Source organism: Hyla sarda, chromosome 10 (assembly GCF_029499605.1).
Source record: "Hyla sarda isolate aHylSar1 chromosome 10, aHylSar1.hap1, whole genome shotgun sequence".
NCBI lineage: Eukaryota > Metazoa > Chordata > Amphibia > Anura > Hylidae > Hyla > Hyla sarda.
The window spans coordinates 120,199,143-120,213,602 of NC_079198.1; the positions used below are offsets into that span (position 1 = coordinate 120,199,143).

Consider the following 14,460-nt stretch of genomic DNA (forward strand, 5'->3'; position numbering starts at 1 on the left):
GGAGTTGTAGTTTTGCAACAGCTGGAAGCACACTGGTTGAAAAACTCAGCTCTTTGTAATTATCATACAGGTGTATCATACCTCTCCATGCGGATAGCCTCCGTTTTTCTAAGTTTCTCTTCCCAGGTTTCATTGAGTTCTGCGATAATTTTCTCAGATTCCTGGAGGAAGTTCAGACACGAATCAGATGTGTGTAATACATACAGGCATTATAGAACCTCTATACAGGTCAGGATAAGGGTTTGTGGTATTTCAGAGCATCTACTTCCAAACTAACTCCAAACTTCAGAGAGTCTACTTCCAAACTAATTCCAAACTTCAGAGAGTCTACTTCAGAGAGTCTACTTCCAAACTGATTCCAAACTTCAGAGAGTCTACTTCAGAGAGTTTACTTCCAAACTTCAGAGAGTCTACTTCCAAACTGATTCCAAACTTCAGAGAGTCTACTTCCAAACTGATTCCAAACTTCAGAGAGTCTACTTCCAAACTAATTCCAAACATCTGTCATAACATAGTAACAGAGTTTTGATCGGTGGTAGTCCAGGTGCTGAGACCCTCACTGATCCCAGAGACATAGGGATGAGCACTGGACCCTTTTAGCTGTCATTGGCTCGTGTTGGGTAGGAGTAACATTGTGTATCGTTTCATAGACTTTCTGTTACACCGTGTTCCTTAATATTAGCTTTACAAAGACAGCCTAGCCGAGCAGATCAAACCTGAAACAGCACAGCAAGTTTCTGCCCCTTCAATATAGCAAATCAGTGGGGGTCTCTGCACCCGGGCTCCGCCAATCATAGCTGTACATGGATATGTGTTTAAAGGGGTACTCCACTTCTCAGCGTTTGGAACAAACTGTTCCGAACGCTGGAGCCGGCGCCGGGAGCTCGTGACGTCATAGCCCCACCCCACTCATGATGTCACGCCCCCTCCCAATGAGGGGGCGGGGCTATTACGTCACGAGCTCCTGGCGCCGGCTCCAGCGTTTCGGAACAGGTTGTTCCAAGTGCTGAGCAGCGGAGTACCCCTTTAAGATGTCCCAAGTTAGGATTACCTCAAAAGACACAGCCATTGTTGTGTAAGCGAGAAGGTTGTGTGGCTATGGTGTTGCCCAGTCTCACCTTTCCATGTGCCATCAGAAAATGACCTATTTTTTTTAAATCAAGTTTTTAGGTTAATTGTATTTTGGTGATGTTTTTTCTAATTTTCCATTTTACTATCTATATTTTATAATTATCCTACAATCTTGCAGTTTTCATTCTGGCCACTAGGACTAAAACTATGTTAACTGTCATGTGTTGTACAAATAATTTCCCGAAAAGTGCACACTGCCATTGTGCTCGGTCACGTTCGTGTCAAATTTCTGTGCAGAACGGACCCAGAAAGGACCCAGAACGGACCCGATCAATGCGATCGGTTGGGACCTGGCATTGTCAGCTGTGCTCTACAGCTGACAATGCCAGGTCCCAACCGATCGCATTGATTTAATTAAATGGGGTCAAGTTGGAGTCCGGTATTTTACAGGCTTTTTCTCCACTCAGCTTCTGTCCTTCCGAGGGAGCATTAATGTCTTTCTTCTTTGGAGAACAGTCAATTGTGACACCAGTAGAGAGATAACACTGGATCCGCCACCTTTCACAGCAGAGATCAGCAGATTGATAAACTTTATGGTTTTTCAGATCTCTGCTTATAGTCAGTGAACGAAAAAAACTTCATGGTTTACATGCAGAAGGCAAAACTATGTATCAGATCACACTGATGCGAGGTCTCTGGTAAGAATTAACTTTGCAGGGTGCACGGGCTCTACCGAAAAAAACTTCATGGTTTACATGCACGGGCTCTACCTGTACAATACTGATGATCACTGGACCAGAACAGATTTTTATTATTCTGAAATAAACAAGGAAGGTTTCCATTCAATAACTATAAGCAGACATGACAATTGTGAGGAACTGATACACAAAGTATATCTGAAAACTGCAGAAGTATGGTGAGGACTGGCAGACGATGCCAACCGCATGAGTTTAGATAAAGCAGAGATAAAGGCCTCATGGTGATGTCCCTGTTTACATCAGGCACTGGAGTGGCGTGATCAGTGCACAGGGAAAATCATGCCCAAGAATAGGTCTATTCTTTGCGTTCTACATACAAATGCAATGTGCAACAGCTTGAGCCACTTCTGTGCGGCACACAATAGGAGAACTGTTCAGCCATAACACTGTGCAGTCTCTGTTCTGTACCACTGGAGAGAAGCTGGATGGGGGCAGATGTGAGGAAGAGGTCCCCCCAAATATCCAGTGGTAATCTGCTTTACCAGCCATTCACAACCTGTGGCTCCTGAACTATCGCAATACTAAAATCTTAAATTGGGCAAAAAGTGACAACTGTGCCAAACCTTGTTATACAGAGATATATAACACTGCTGTGAGATAGAACGGTCTCAGCCAAGCCTGATCTATTTTCCATTATATATCACAATGTTTCCAGTGTGCCTCCAGCTGTTGCAACACTACATCTCCCAGCATGCCCAGAAAGGCTTTGGCTAAAGGCACACTGGTTGGGAAACACTGATATTTCACCTAAAGGGAACCACTGACTGATGCTTTAAAGGGGTATTCCAGGAAAAGAAAACTTATATATAATATAAATATATCTCAACTGGCTCCAGAAAGTTAAACAGATTTGTAAATGATTTCTATAAAAAAAATCTTAATCATTCCAGTACTTATCAGCTGCTTAAGTTGAGTTGTTCATTTATCTGACAACAGTGCTCTCTGCTGACACATCTGCTTGTCTCAGGAACTGTCCGGAGTAGGAGAAAATCCCCATAGCAAACCTCTAATGCTTCAGACAGTTCCTGAGACAAGCAAATGTGTCAGCAGAGAGCCCTGTTGTCAGAAAGAAAATAACTCAACTTCAGCAGCTGATAACTACTGGATTAAACATTTTTAATAGAAGTCATTTAAAAATCTGTTTCTGGAGCCAGTTGATTATATATAAAAAAAGTTTTTTCCTGGAACACTCCTTTAAATCAAAGAGATGTGGGCTGGGTCCGGCTGGGACACGGGAGCGCCCCGGTTTTGACATCTTCCAGACGGATCCGGTCACTGTATGAAGAAAATGTGGTGCACCCTAAGAAAGACGTTTAACATAAAAACTTGATTTCATCCATAGGTCATTTTCTAATGAAAAATTTTCATTAAAGCTTTAAAGGGGTACTCCGGTGGAAAACAATTTTTTTTTACATCAACTCGTGCCAGATTTGTAAATTACTTCTACTTAAAAATCTTAATCCTTCCAGTACTTATCAGCTGCTGTATTCTCCAGAGGAAGTTGTGTAGTTCTTTCCAGTCTGACCCCAGTGCCCTCTGCTGACACCTCTGCCCATGTCAGAAACTGTCCGGAGCAGGAGAGGTTTGCTATGGGGATTTTCTCCTACTATGGACAGTTCCTGACACAGACAGAGGTGTCAGCAGAGAGCACTGTGGTCAGACAGAAAAGAAATTCAAAAAGAAAAGAACTTCCTGTGCAGCATACAGCAGCTGATAAGTACTGGACGGATTAAGATTTTTAAATAGAAGTAATGTTCAAATATGTTTGACTTTATGGCACCAGTTGAATATAAAAAAATAAAAAAAATTGTTTTCCCACCAAATTACCCCTTTAAAGCTTTAAGCAATCACAGAAGAAATGAAACGTGATGGGACCGTAGTACGTTGTCTACCCTGGGGCCTTTACGTGACAGGATTTCCATGAACTGCACGAAAACTGCATTGAGAGAAATGTAAAAACAGGAAGTTGTATGAAAGGCAGAACAATGGGCCGTAAAGAGGAACAGGAGAGCCAGGGCGAAACTTACAATTCCACAGGGTTCCTTATGTGTGGTTATGAGGTCATGGTAGATGGATTCATCGCGATCTTAAAAGGTATAGGTTGCTCTTGGGGCACAAAAAAAGTCAGATGCTGCAGAGCAACTCTTAGCCAAGATTTTACATTTCATGGTTTCAGTTTCAATTTTGCAATCCCCCCCCCCCCCCAATACACATGCACGGTCAGCTAGAATAAGTGTGCATGTGTTCTTAATCGGAAGAAGGGGCTAAGATGCTGCCTGAAAGCTAAGGCACCAGCTTACTGTATATACTCGAGTATAAGCCGAATTTATCAGCCCGATTTTTCGTGCTGAAAACGCCCCCCTCGGCTTATACTCGAGTGAACTCTCCGCCTGTCAATCCCTTCTCAGTGGTCTTCAACCTGCGGACCTCCAGATGTTGCAAAACTACAACTCCCAGCATGCCCGGACAGCCATCGGCTGTCCGGGCATGCTGGGAGTTGTAGTTTTGAAACATCTGGAGGTCCACAGGTTGAAGACCACTGCGGCCTTCATGAAGGGTGAGCTAGTCTGGGCCATCTATGCTGCAGGGACCGTCCGGTGTGGAGGGTTAGTCGTTCCGGGCTGTCCATTTTCACTGGGAGGCCCTTTTCTCCGCTCCGGGCCGGCCCCGGCATAGTGACGTTGCCTTGACGACGACGCACAGGGACGTCCGTGCGCAGCAGACATACCTGCGCATGAACGTCCCTGTGCGTTATCGTCAAGGCAGCGTCACTAGTCCGGGGCCAGTCCTGAGCGGAGAAGGGGGCCTCCCGGTGAAAATGTACAGCCCGGAACGACTAACCCTCCCCACCGGACGGTCCCTGCAGCAAAGATGGCCCGGACCAGTTCACCCTTCATTCGCACCGAGGTGAGGTGAGTAGAAAACTAAAGGGGGGGGGGGGTGTCTGGATGATGACGAAGGCCGCAATGGTCTTCAACCTGCGGACCTCTAGATGTTTCAAAACTACAACTCCCAGCATGCTGGGAGTTGTAGTTTTGCAACATCTGAAGGTCCGCAGGTCGAAGACCACTGAAAGGGATTGACAGGTGGTGATGATAAAAGGGGGGGGGGGAAGATGATGGGGGTGAAAATGACAGGGTGATTATGACGGGGGTCTGGATGATGACATGGGGGGATGATGTATTTCCCACCCTAGGCTTATAGTCGAGTCAATAACTTTTCCTGGGTTTTTGGGGTGAAATTAGGGGCCTCGGCTTATATTCGGGAAGGCTTATACTCGAGTATATACGGTATGTCCCAGAGAACACAAAGATTGGGTAGTTGAAATCAAACACGCATATGTCGGGAGGCTGTCGTAGGAATCCAGACTTGTAATAATATTCAGCTTCAGTGGTGCCTGCCCGGGATAGCGAATTCGCCATAGTTGAAGAAACACAAACAACATATTGTAATCCAAACAAGGCGGTTTCTCCCACCAGCTTCAGGAAGAAATCCCCCCTTGCTGGTGTGGGTTATGTTTATTTATACCTAACAAAAAAGGGAGGGTTTACAAAGCCACTCCCACATACAGTATAAAGCCACGCCCATACGTACAGTCCGCATTAGGTTACAAGGTAATGATTCAGCCTACAGAAGATACTACACACCTCCATGTGCCATCAATACCCACCACATCTGCAGCAATGGTGACCAGTCGACAACACATGAATCTACGCCATATCGCACAAAATGAAGGCAATGTGACAACTTAAAGGGGTTATCCAGGAAAAAAAACTTTTTTTTATATATCAACTGGCTCCAGAAAGTTAAACAGAATTGTAAATTACTTCTATTAAAAAATCTTAATCCTTTCAGTACTTATGAGCTGCTGAAGTTAAGTCGTTCTTTTCTGTCTAAGTGCTCTCTGATGACACATGCCTTGGGAGCTGTCCAGAGTAGAAGCAAATTCCCATAGCAAACCTATTTTGCTCTGTGCTGTTCCGGAGACAAGCAGAGATGTCAGCAGAGAGCATTGTTTCCAGACAGATAAGAACAACTCAACTTCAGCAGCTGTTAATTATTGGAAGGATTAAGATTTTTCAATAGAAGTGATTTACAAATCTGTTTAACTTTCTGGAGCTAGTTGATCTAAACAAAAGTTTTTTCCTGGAATACCCCTTTAATATTTCCATGACAAGGCCCCATACATATTGGATGGTTGGCTGATCGGTGAGTTTAGACTCTACATCTAAGATGAATGGATCTAAGGTGGATCTAAGGTGATCCTTATTGTTTTGCAGATGACTCCACTGCCTCACGTAATGATGGAGATGCATACATCATGAATGGTTGGGTGAAGGCCCATTCTGCACACTTCACCCTGATAGAGAGACAATGTAAATGCATTTCGGCTTACCTTGAGCCGCTCAATGGCTTCCTCTCCTCCGGGGGTGGACATGATCCTTTCCTGGATGCTGGTCACCGTAGACAACCCCACCTGACTACTGAGAGAACAGGATGATGGGGAAGATGCCAGTGAGCTCATGGAGGCTGTGGAGAAATTGCCAGGCCGTTGATTCTCATTGGATAGCAAGTACTTATTCTTAAGGTTCTGGTTATCGTTGATATCTGAGAGAGGGAGGCAGGTCACAGAAGGAAGAGCTGAACGTAGGAGAGAAGCCAAGGGAAGAGGAACAAGGAGAGAGGGAAACCACGGTGAGAGACAGGATAGCGAAAATTCGGCATCACATCACTCATGATGGCAGCTCGGAAAGTCGTGGCACCACAAAAGCAAGGAAAGACGAGTAGAAAGGAGAAACTGGAAAGTAGACTTGGTCGGGATGTCCCTTATCTTACATAATGACACAATGCTAAATACACAATGGATCTAAAATATGATGGATTATACACTGTATACATAGAGATCAATAGCATTGTCCTCTACGTTAGCGTCTTAGTCTAATAGAGAGGCCACGTCTTAGCTCATGGCACTCTGGAATAGTGGTGGCATCTATACATTGGTAAACCCAAGTCTCCAAAGCTTGTAGAGCACCTAAACATTTTACTTCTATTCTGCAATAAGACACACAGAAGTTAGTATAGCGGCGGGGGCCCATTAGGTGGGACTCTCTGTGGACGCAAAATGATGGTGCCACGTCCACCCTTGTAACGTAGTTCTATTAATGACTACATTTAATTAAATGTAATTTAAATTAATTAAAATCAACTGGTGCCAAAAAAGTTAAACAGATTACTAAATTACTTCTATTAAAAAATCCTAATTCTTCCAGTACTTATTAGCTGCTGAATACTACAGAGTAAATTATTTTCTTTTTGGATTTCATTTCTGTCTGTCCAAAGTGCCCTCTGCTGACACCTCTGTCTGTATCAGGAACTGTCCAGAGCAGGAGAAAATCCCCATAGAAAACATATACTGCTCTGAACAGTTCCTAAAATGGTGCCAGCAGTGAGCACTGTGGACAGACAGAAAATAAATCCAAAAAGAAAAGAACTTCCTAATAAGGAACTTCCTAATAAGTACTGGACGGTTTAAGATTTCTTTTTTTTTATAGAAGTCATTTACAAATCTGTTTAACTTTCTGGCACCAGGTGATTTAAAAAAATAAATAAATAAATAAATGTTTTCCACCGGAGTACCCCTTTAAAGGGGTACTCTGGTGAAAAACTATTTTTTTTTTAAATCAACTGGTGCCAGAAAGTTAAACAGATTTGTAAATTACTTGTATTAAAAAATCTTAATCCTTCCTGTACTTAATAGCTGCTGAATACTACAGTGGAAATTATTTTCCGTTTGAAAAACAGAGCTGTCTGCTGATATCATGAGCACAGTGCTCTCTGCTGACATCTCTGTCCATTTTAGGAACTGTCCAGAGCAGCATATGCTTGCTATGGGGATTTTCTCCTACTCTGGACAGTTCCTAAAATGGACAGAGATGTCAGCAGAGAGCACTGTGTTCCAAAAAGAAAAGAATTTCCTCTGTAGTATTCAGCAGCTAATAAGTACTGGAAGGATTAAGATTTTTTTAATAGAAGTAATTTATAAATCTGTTTAATTTTCTGGCACCAGTTGATATAAAAAAATAAAAAAAAATGTTTTCCACCGGAGTACCCCTTTAAGTTCAATGGATGTGTAATGAATGCAAAGGAGGTTCTGTCAATGGACTCTAAAGAGCATCACAGACCCCATCACCCTAACAATCAGTGGAGTCCACGGTAATGTACCCCCAGAGATAGCTCCTGAAATGTGGCATTGAGTAGGTTTACTCAAAGAAAGTGTTTTGTGACCATACCTTAGGTGTCCAACCTGTGGACCTCCAGCTGTTGCAAAACGACAACTCCCAGCATTCCCGGACAGCCGTTGGCTGTCCGGGAATGCTGGGAGTTGTTGTTTTGCAACAGCGAAAGGGCCGCTAGTTGGACACCTAGGCTATATACTGCTACCCATTGCATTTGCTGGCCACATGTTCTCCATACTAGATAATGCTGGAATACAATGGACCGCAGATGGTGCACACAATGAAGCTGATTGTTAAAGGGGTATTCCAGGAAAAAACTTTTTTTTATATATCAACTGGCTCCAGAAAGTTAAACAGATTTGTAAATTAATTCTATTAAAAAATCTTAATCCTTTCAGTACTTATGAGCTTCTGAAGTTAAGGTTGTTCTTTTCTGTCTAAGTGCTCTCTGATGACACCTGTCTCGGGAAATGCCCAGTTTAGAAGAGGTTTGCTATGGGGATTTGCTTGTAAACTGGGCGTTTCCCGAGACACGTGTCATCAGAGAGCACTTAGACAGACAAGAACAACCTTAACTTCAGAAGGTCGTAAGTAATGAAAGGATTAAGATTTTTTTAATAGAAGTAATTTACAAATCTGTTTAACTTTCTGGAGCCAGAAGGCAAAAACAGACGTGAAGACCAACCCTATTTATAAATGCCCCTACATACTCCAGAGATGGCCGCAATACAGAACCCACACATATAAGCGTTAGGGACTTGGGTTTACTGAAGGACTTGAATTGAAAACTGAGAGAAATGTTCCTATATACAACTATTTGAGGTATCAGTGTCGGAAAATACAAAAGATATTCATAAAAAAACAAGTTACATCCTAACGCATCAATTCCATTAGTTCCCGAGCAAGAAGCAAGGGGGCAGCACGACTCTGTACGGCGTTGGGCATGAAGCAATAGCGAGATCTTCCAGCAAAGCCAAACCAGTGGTAAAGTATTGATAAGGGGGCAAAGAAAGGCAGGCAAGACCAGAAAGAGGAGATTTTAAGGGATTGTCCAGTTTTATGCTAATAAAGCTCAATTACTGTATAGTGAACACATCCACAACTTTATAATTGACTTTGTGTATCCCTTTCTCACCATTTATAAGATCTCTGCTTGCATCTTTGAACAGGAATATTTCAAACCACAGCGTAGGAGATAAGTGTTTGATCACTGCAGGTCTTAACGTTAAAGGGGTACTCCGGTGGAAAACATTATTATTTTTTTTTTTTAAATGCACTGGTGCCAGAAAGTTAAACCGATTTGTAAATTACTTCTACTAAAAAATCTTAGTACTTTTTAGCAGCTGTATGCTACAGAGGAAATTCTTTACTTTTTGAATTTCTCTTTTGTGTTGTCCACAGTGCTCTCTGCTGACACCTCTGTCCGTGTCAGGAAGTGTCCAGAGCAGAATAGGTTTGCTATGGGGATTTTTTCCTGCTTTGGACAGTTCCTGAGACAGACAACAGGTGTCAGCAGAGAGCACTGTGGACAACACAAAAAAGCATATAAAAAAAAAGCAAAAAAAAAATTCCCCGGAGTGCTTCTTTAAGGACATGGACTGCCTGATACACTTTAACAAACCCAAAGCTGTGGCAGAAGATCAAGGCAGGTTCTCAAAATCGAAGAGTCAGAAATAATATCTATCATGTGCAAGCAGAGAAAATTGTGAGAAATAGAAATACAAGGTGTATAACAAAATTGGATGATTTTATTAACACAGCATAAGATTTATTTGCAAAAAACTGGAAAAACCTATTTAAAAAAGGGAGGAAAAAATTTAGGCAGCCAAGAAGAAAAATGTATCTGCCTGATCCGCAACAACAACTGTTAAAGGGGTATTCCACTGGCCAGTGTTCGGAACTCAATGTTCCGAACGCTGTTTTCATGCTGCAGGGGTCGCCCACACCCCTTGTGATGTCACGGCCACGCCCCCTCAATGCAAGTCTATGGGAGGGGGCGTGACGAGAGTCACGCCCCCTCCCATAGACTTGCATTGAGGGGGCGTGGCCGCAATGTAACGAGGGGCATGGTCGACCCCCACAGCGCAAAAACCGCGTACAAAACATTTAGTTCTGAACGCGGGCCAGTGGAATACCCCTTTAAGGCTACGTTCACACATACAGAATCCTGCGCAGATTTGATGCGCAGGATTTGAAGCGGTGATCGGTCATTTAGTTTACATTGAAATCTGCAGCAGAAAATACTGCGCATCAAATCTGCATACGTGTGAACGTACCCTAAAGGGGTAATTCCAGCCATGAGCATTTATCACCTACCCACCAGACAGGCGATCAGTTATGGTAGTGACCTAAGAACCTCACCGATTGCCAGTGGATAGGTGATAAATGCTTGTGGTTGGAGTACTCCAGCAGATGGAACGCAATTCAGGCATCACTGACACGATACATGGCGATCGCTTGGTAAGAGATTGCAAAGCCATCATGCAAAGTTTCCCCAGCAGAACAATAAGTATCCTCGGAGTAGCAGCAGAGACTCTTTTAATGGGCAGGAAATCTCAGACAGATCCTTATAGCTCGGTATATATCTTAATGTTACCCAGCAAAGAGGGGTTAAAGTCACTAAAAGGCTTTTGAAGCCTGAAAGAACCCTCTTTCCCTACGTCTACACAGATGCTATGCACTTTGGCTCTGATCTTTCACCAACTCTCTTATGGCTTCAGTATCCCAGAACCAGATGGAACTAATCAATGTAATCAATAACATGTCTCCTCTAGGTAACACAGCCATATCTAAAGTATAAGTCCACCAGTGAAGACCATTCTACAGTATACAAGCTACAGAAAGATGTATGTAACTTTGTAAATACATTACATATCATTTACTGATCCTGCATTATACTCCAGAGCTGCACTCACTATTCTGCTGGTGAGGTCACTGTGTACATACATTACATTACTTATCCTGTACTGACCCGGAGTTATATCCTGTATTATACTCCAGAGCTGTACTCACTATTCTGCTGGTGAGATCACTGTGTACATACATTACATTACTTATCCTGTACTGATCCAGAGTTATATCCTGTATTATACTCCAGAGCTGTACTCACTATTCTGCTGGTGAGGTCACTGTGTAAATACATTACATTACTTATCCTGTACTGACCCTGAGTTATATCCTGTAAATCTTTTTATTATAAAAATCTAAAACATAACAGACATAATCAATAATACATAACATAAACTCAGCTTACATGCGCCATAAATATGAAACAAAATAAGACAAATTGTCATTATAACAAAAACTAAACTTTTACCAGCCAGTCCAGTTTCAACTAAAACTAATTACGTACACGTATATATAAACTAATGAAATAATATGTGTACCCCAACACCATACATTACACCAAACTCACACCAATTACACAAACAAAAACTCTGCCATGCCCGGCAATAGGAAATAAAAGCCGTCCAAACCTGGACATAATGAAAATATTGACTTACAGGCAGCAGATACATTACAGACAAAACATACATATAAACATACATATAAACATACGTATAAACATACATATAAACATACATAGACTTTTTTTTTTTCCTTTTCCTCTCTCTCTCTCTCTCTCTCTCTCTCTCTCTCTCTCCCTCTCTCCCTCTCTCCCTCTCTCTCTCTCTCTCTCCCTCTCTCTCTCTCTCCCTCCCTCTCTCTCTCTCTCCCTCTCTCTCTCTCTCCCTCTCTCTCTCCCTCTCTCTCTCCCTCTCTCCCTCTCTCTCTCCCTCCCTCCGATCCCACACTCGCTCACACCCATCCTCACCACCATCATTAGCGGATATCACACTCATACCCATCCTCTCCTAATATATATTAAAAAAAAAAAAAAAAAAAAAAAATTTCAAAACAAATAGATCCGGCTGCCTTAACTAAAACGAAAGGTAACTAAACATTAAATAAGCATACATATACGGTAATACAGAAATACAGGTAAATGAATAACAATAACAATTCTTTCACTATCTAATCCCAAAGCCCCTCCAGCCCCTCTGGCCATGAGATGGTATAAATGTCCAGTCCAGTCCATAATCCACACCAGGAGCCGGGCATCATGGAGTCCAATATTGTTCATCAATGGCTCCACCCAGCTCACCTCTTACCCCCCATTCCCCCACCCAACCTATTCTATAGCCCCCTATATACATATATACAAAAAAGTAAAAGCAAGGCCTATTCAGCCATGCCACCAAAAGGTTTGCCACACAACATAATTACTTAAACACATACTATACACTTATTAACATAAACATAACTATATACATAACATAACTATACATATAACTACATTACTATATACATAACATAACAATTGTAAGGCCCAAGTTCAGTTACCTGCAAGCCCTTCATACACTCATTTCTCTAAAACAAAACAAAAAGCTAAAGGTGACATGCGCCAGCCCTCCACCGGGATCAGAGTATGGCAGACCAGATACCAAATAATTTTTAAACCTATCCCTCACCTACTTTCCCTAGACTCACACTATCGCTGCCCCTAAAGTTTAAGCTGTCCCTACACACTGACCCTACACTGACCCTACCACTCTATCCCTAACCAGAATTAAGGTGCCTCCCCCAAAGGGTTCAGCATCTAGGGCACATCAAATGAAAACCCTCTCCATAGGAGGGAAGCCCTACTTGTACCCAATCTGCCATACTCTAAAGACCTGATCTTCCCGAGGTCACCAGTGATATTCCTACAGACCTCCACCTCAGAGAGGACTTTTCGCTGTGTAGATACTAAACACCGTGCATTCCACGTGTGGTACCTAACCACTAAGCTAACTAAAAATAATGTGCACCGATCTCGGCCACCCAGGATCTTGAATGCTCCATAAGCCCACTCCGGATAGGCAAGGCCGGCAAGTTGACTCCAGCCGATGGAAGCGCCCACCCGGTTGTAGACCCCTATATTAAAGGGACAATGAAGCAGGAAGTGGTCCATGCTTTCCAGCGTGTTCCCGCACTCTTCTCGGGGACAGTCCCGGTCATCAGAGCTCCTACACTTCAGGTTGTCCCTTACACATAGCTTCCCCTGAAAGCAGCGCCAGGCCAAGTCCCAAAACTTCTGGGGGATCCGTTTCGAGTTCAAAAGACTTAAACCAACCCTCAGATCCCGACCTGGGCAGTCCCTGAGCGCCAGAGGCTTCTGGAAGTGGGTCAACAGAACCCGTTTGTCAAGGGAACGCCTTGACTGGGTCCTGATCTCCCACACTCCCAGACCCCACCGACGTAACGCCTTCAGAGTCGGGGTAGCGTAAGCCGGAAGATATCCATGTGGTGTACGGAGGTCCTTCACTTGCCCTCCTGTCTCCCATTCCTGGAAGAAAGGCCGAAACCACTCCCTGCAGGAGAGTACCCACGGAGGAGCCCTCTCTTTCCAGAGGTTTGCGATGTTGGCTTTCAAGAAGGTGTTCGTTAAGAACACCACAGGGTTTACCATAGATAAACCCCCTAGTCTCCTCGTGCGGTACGTAACCTCCCTCTTGACTAGGTTCAACCTGTTCCCCCATAACAGTTGGAAAAACAGGCTGTAGACCCTAGTGTAGTAAGCCTCTGGTAAGATACATACACTGCCCAGATAGATAAACAAGGGGAGCAGGTACGATTTGATCAGGTGTACCCTTTCCCTGAGGGTCATAGACCAACCCTTCCACTGGTCCACCTTCTGAGTGGCATCCTGGAGCTTACCGTCCCAGTTTTTGGTGGGATAATCATCCTGGCCGAATGTGATGCCCAAAACTTTTGCTGACTCTTGGAGCCCTGGAAGGGTGTCCGGGAGATCAAACGTGGGATCTCCCCCTCCCAGCCAGAGACTTTCACACTTATCCCGATTGATCTTGGACCCGGATGCCTCCGAGTAACGATCCACCTCCGACATCACCACCTCGACCTCCACCCTCGAGGAGACGAAAATGGTGACATCATCAGCGTACGCCACCACTCTCTGGGCGACATCCAGCTCCGCCAGACTCATCCCGACTCCCGCTAACGGCCCACAATCTACCCTCCGAACGAAGGGATCGATTGCGAACACGTATAACAGCGGGCTCAAAGGACAACCCTGACGGACTCCGGACCCCACTTCAAAAGAGCGGCCAGACCAACCGTTCACCAGTGGGAAACTCTCTGCCCCTGCATATATGGTGACAAGCCAATTCACAAAAGTACTCGGTAAGCCATATCTCAGGAGGACGGACCAGAGGTACTCGTGGTTCACCCGATCAAATGCTTTGGCCTGATCCAGGGACAACAAGTACCCCTTCCAGAGACCCGCACTACTCCGCTCCACTGCCTCCCTGACACTGAGGACAGCACTTAAGGTGCTTCGGCCCGGAACAGAGCAG

General features: G+C 43.8%; 1 protein-coding gene across 15 annotated transcripts in view; it reads right to left on the reverse strand.

The window, feature by feature from the left end:
• The window catches only part of KIF1B (kinesin family member 1B), a 213,454-nt gene that overhangs the window by 77,020 nt on the left and 121,974 nt on the right, over positions 1 to 14,460 (reverse strand). For 9 of the 15 annotated variants that reach the window (XM_056543037.1, XM_056543028.1, XM_056543040.1 and 6 more), the window contains 2 exons: positions 6,226 to 6,470; positions 82 to 161 (listed from right to left, as the gene is read on the reverse strand). In XM_056543037.1, coding sequence (XP_056399012.1) covers positions 82 to 161; positions 6,226 to 6,470 — 325 coding nt within the window. The remainder of the gene's footprint in view (positions 1 to 81; positions 162 to 6,225; positions 6,471 to 14,460) is intronic. The other 6 variants (XM_056543038.1, XM_056543034.1, XM_056543033.1 and 3 more) reach the window with 1 other exon arrangement.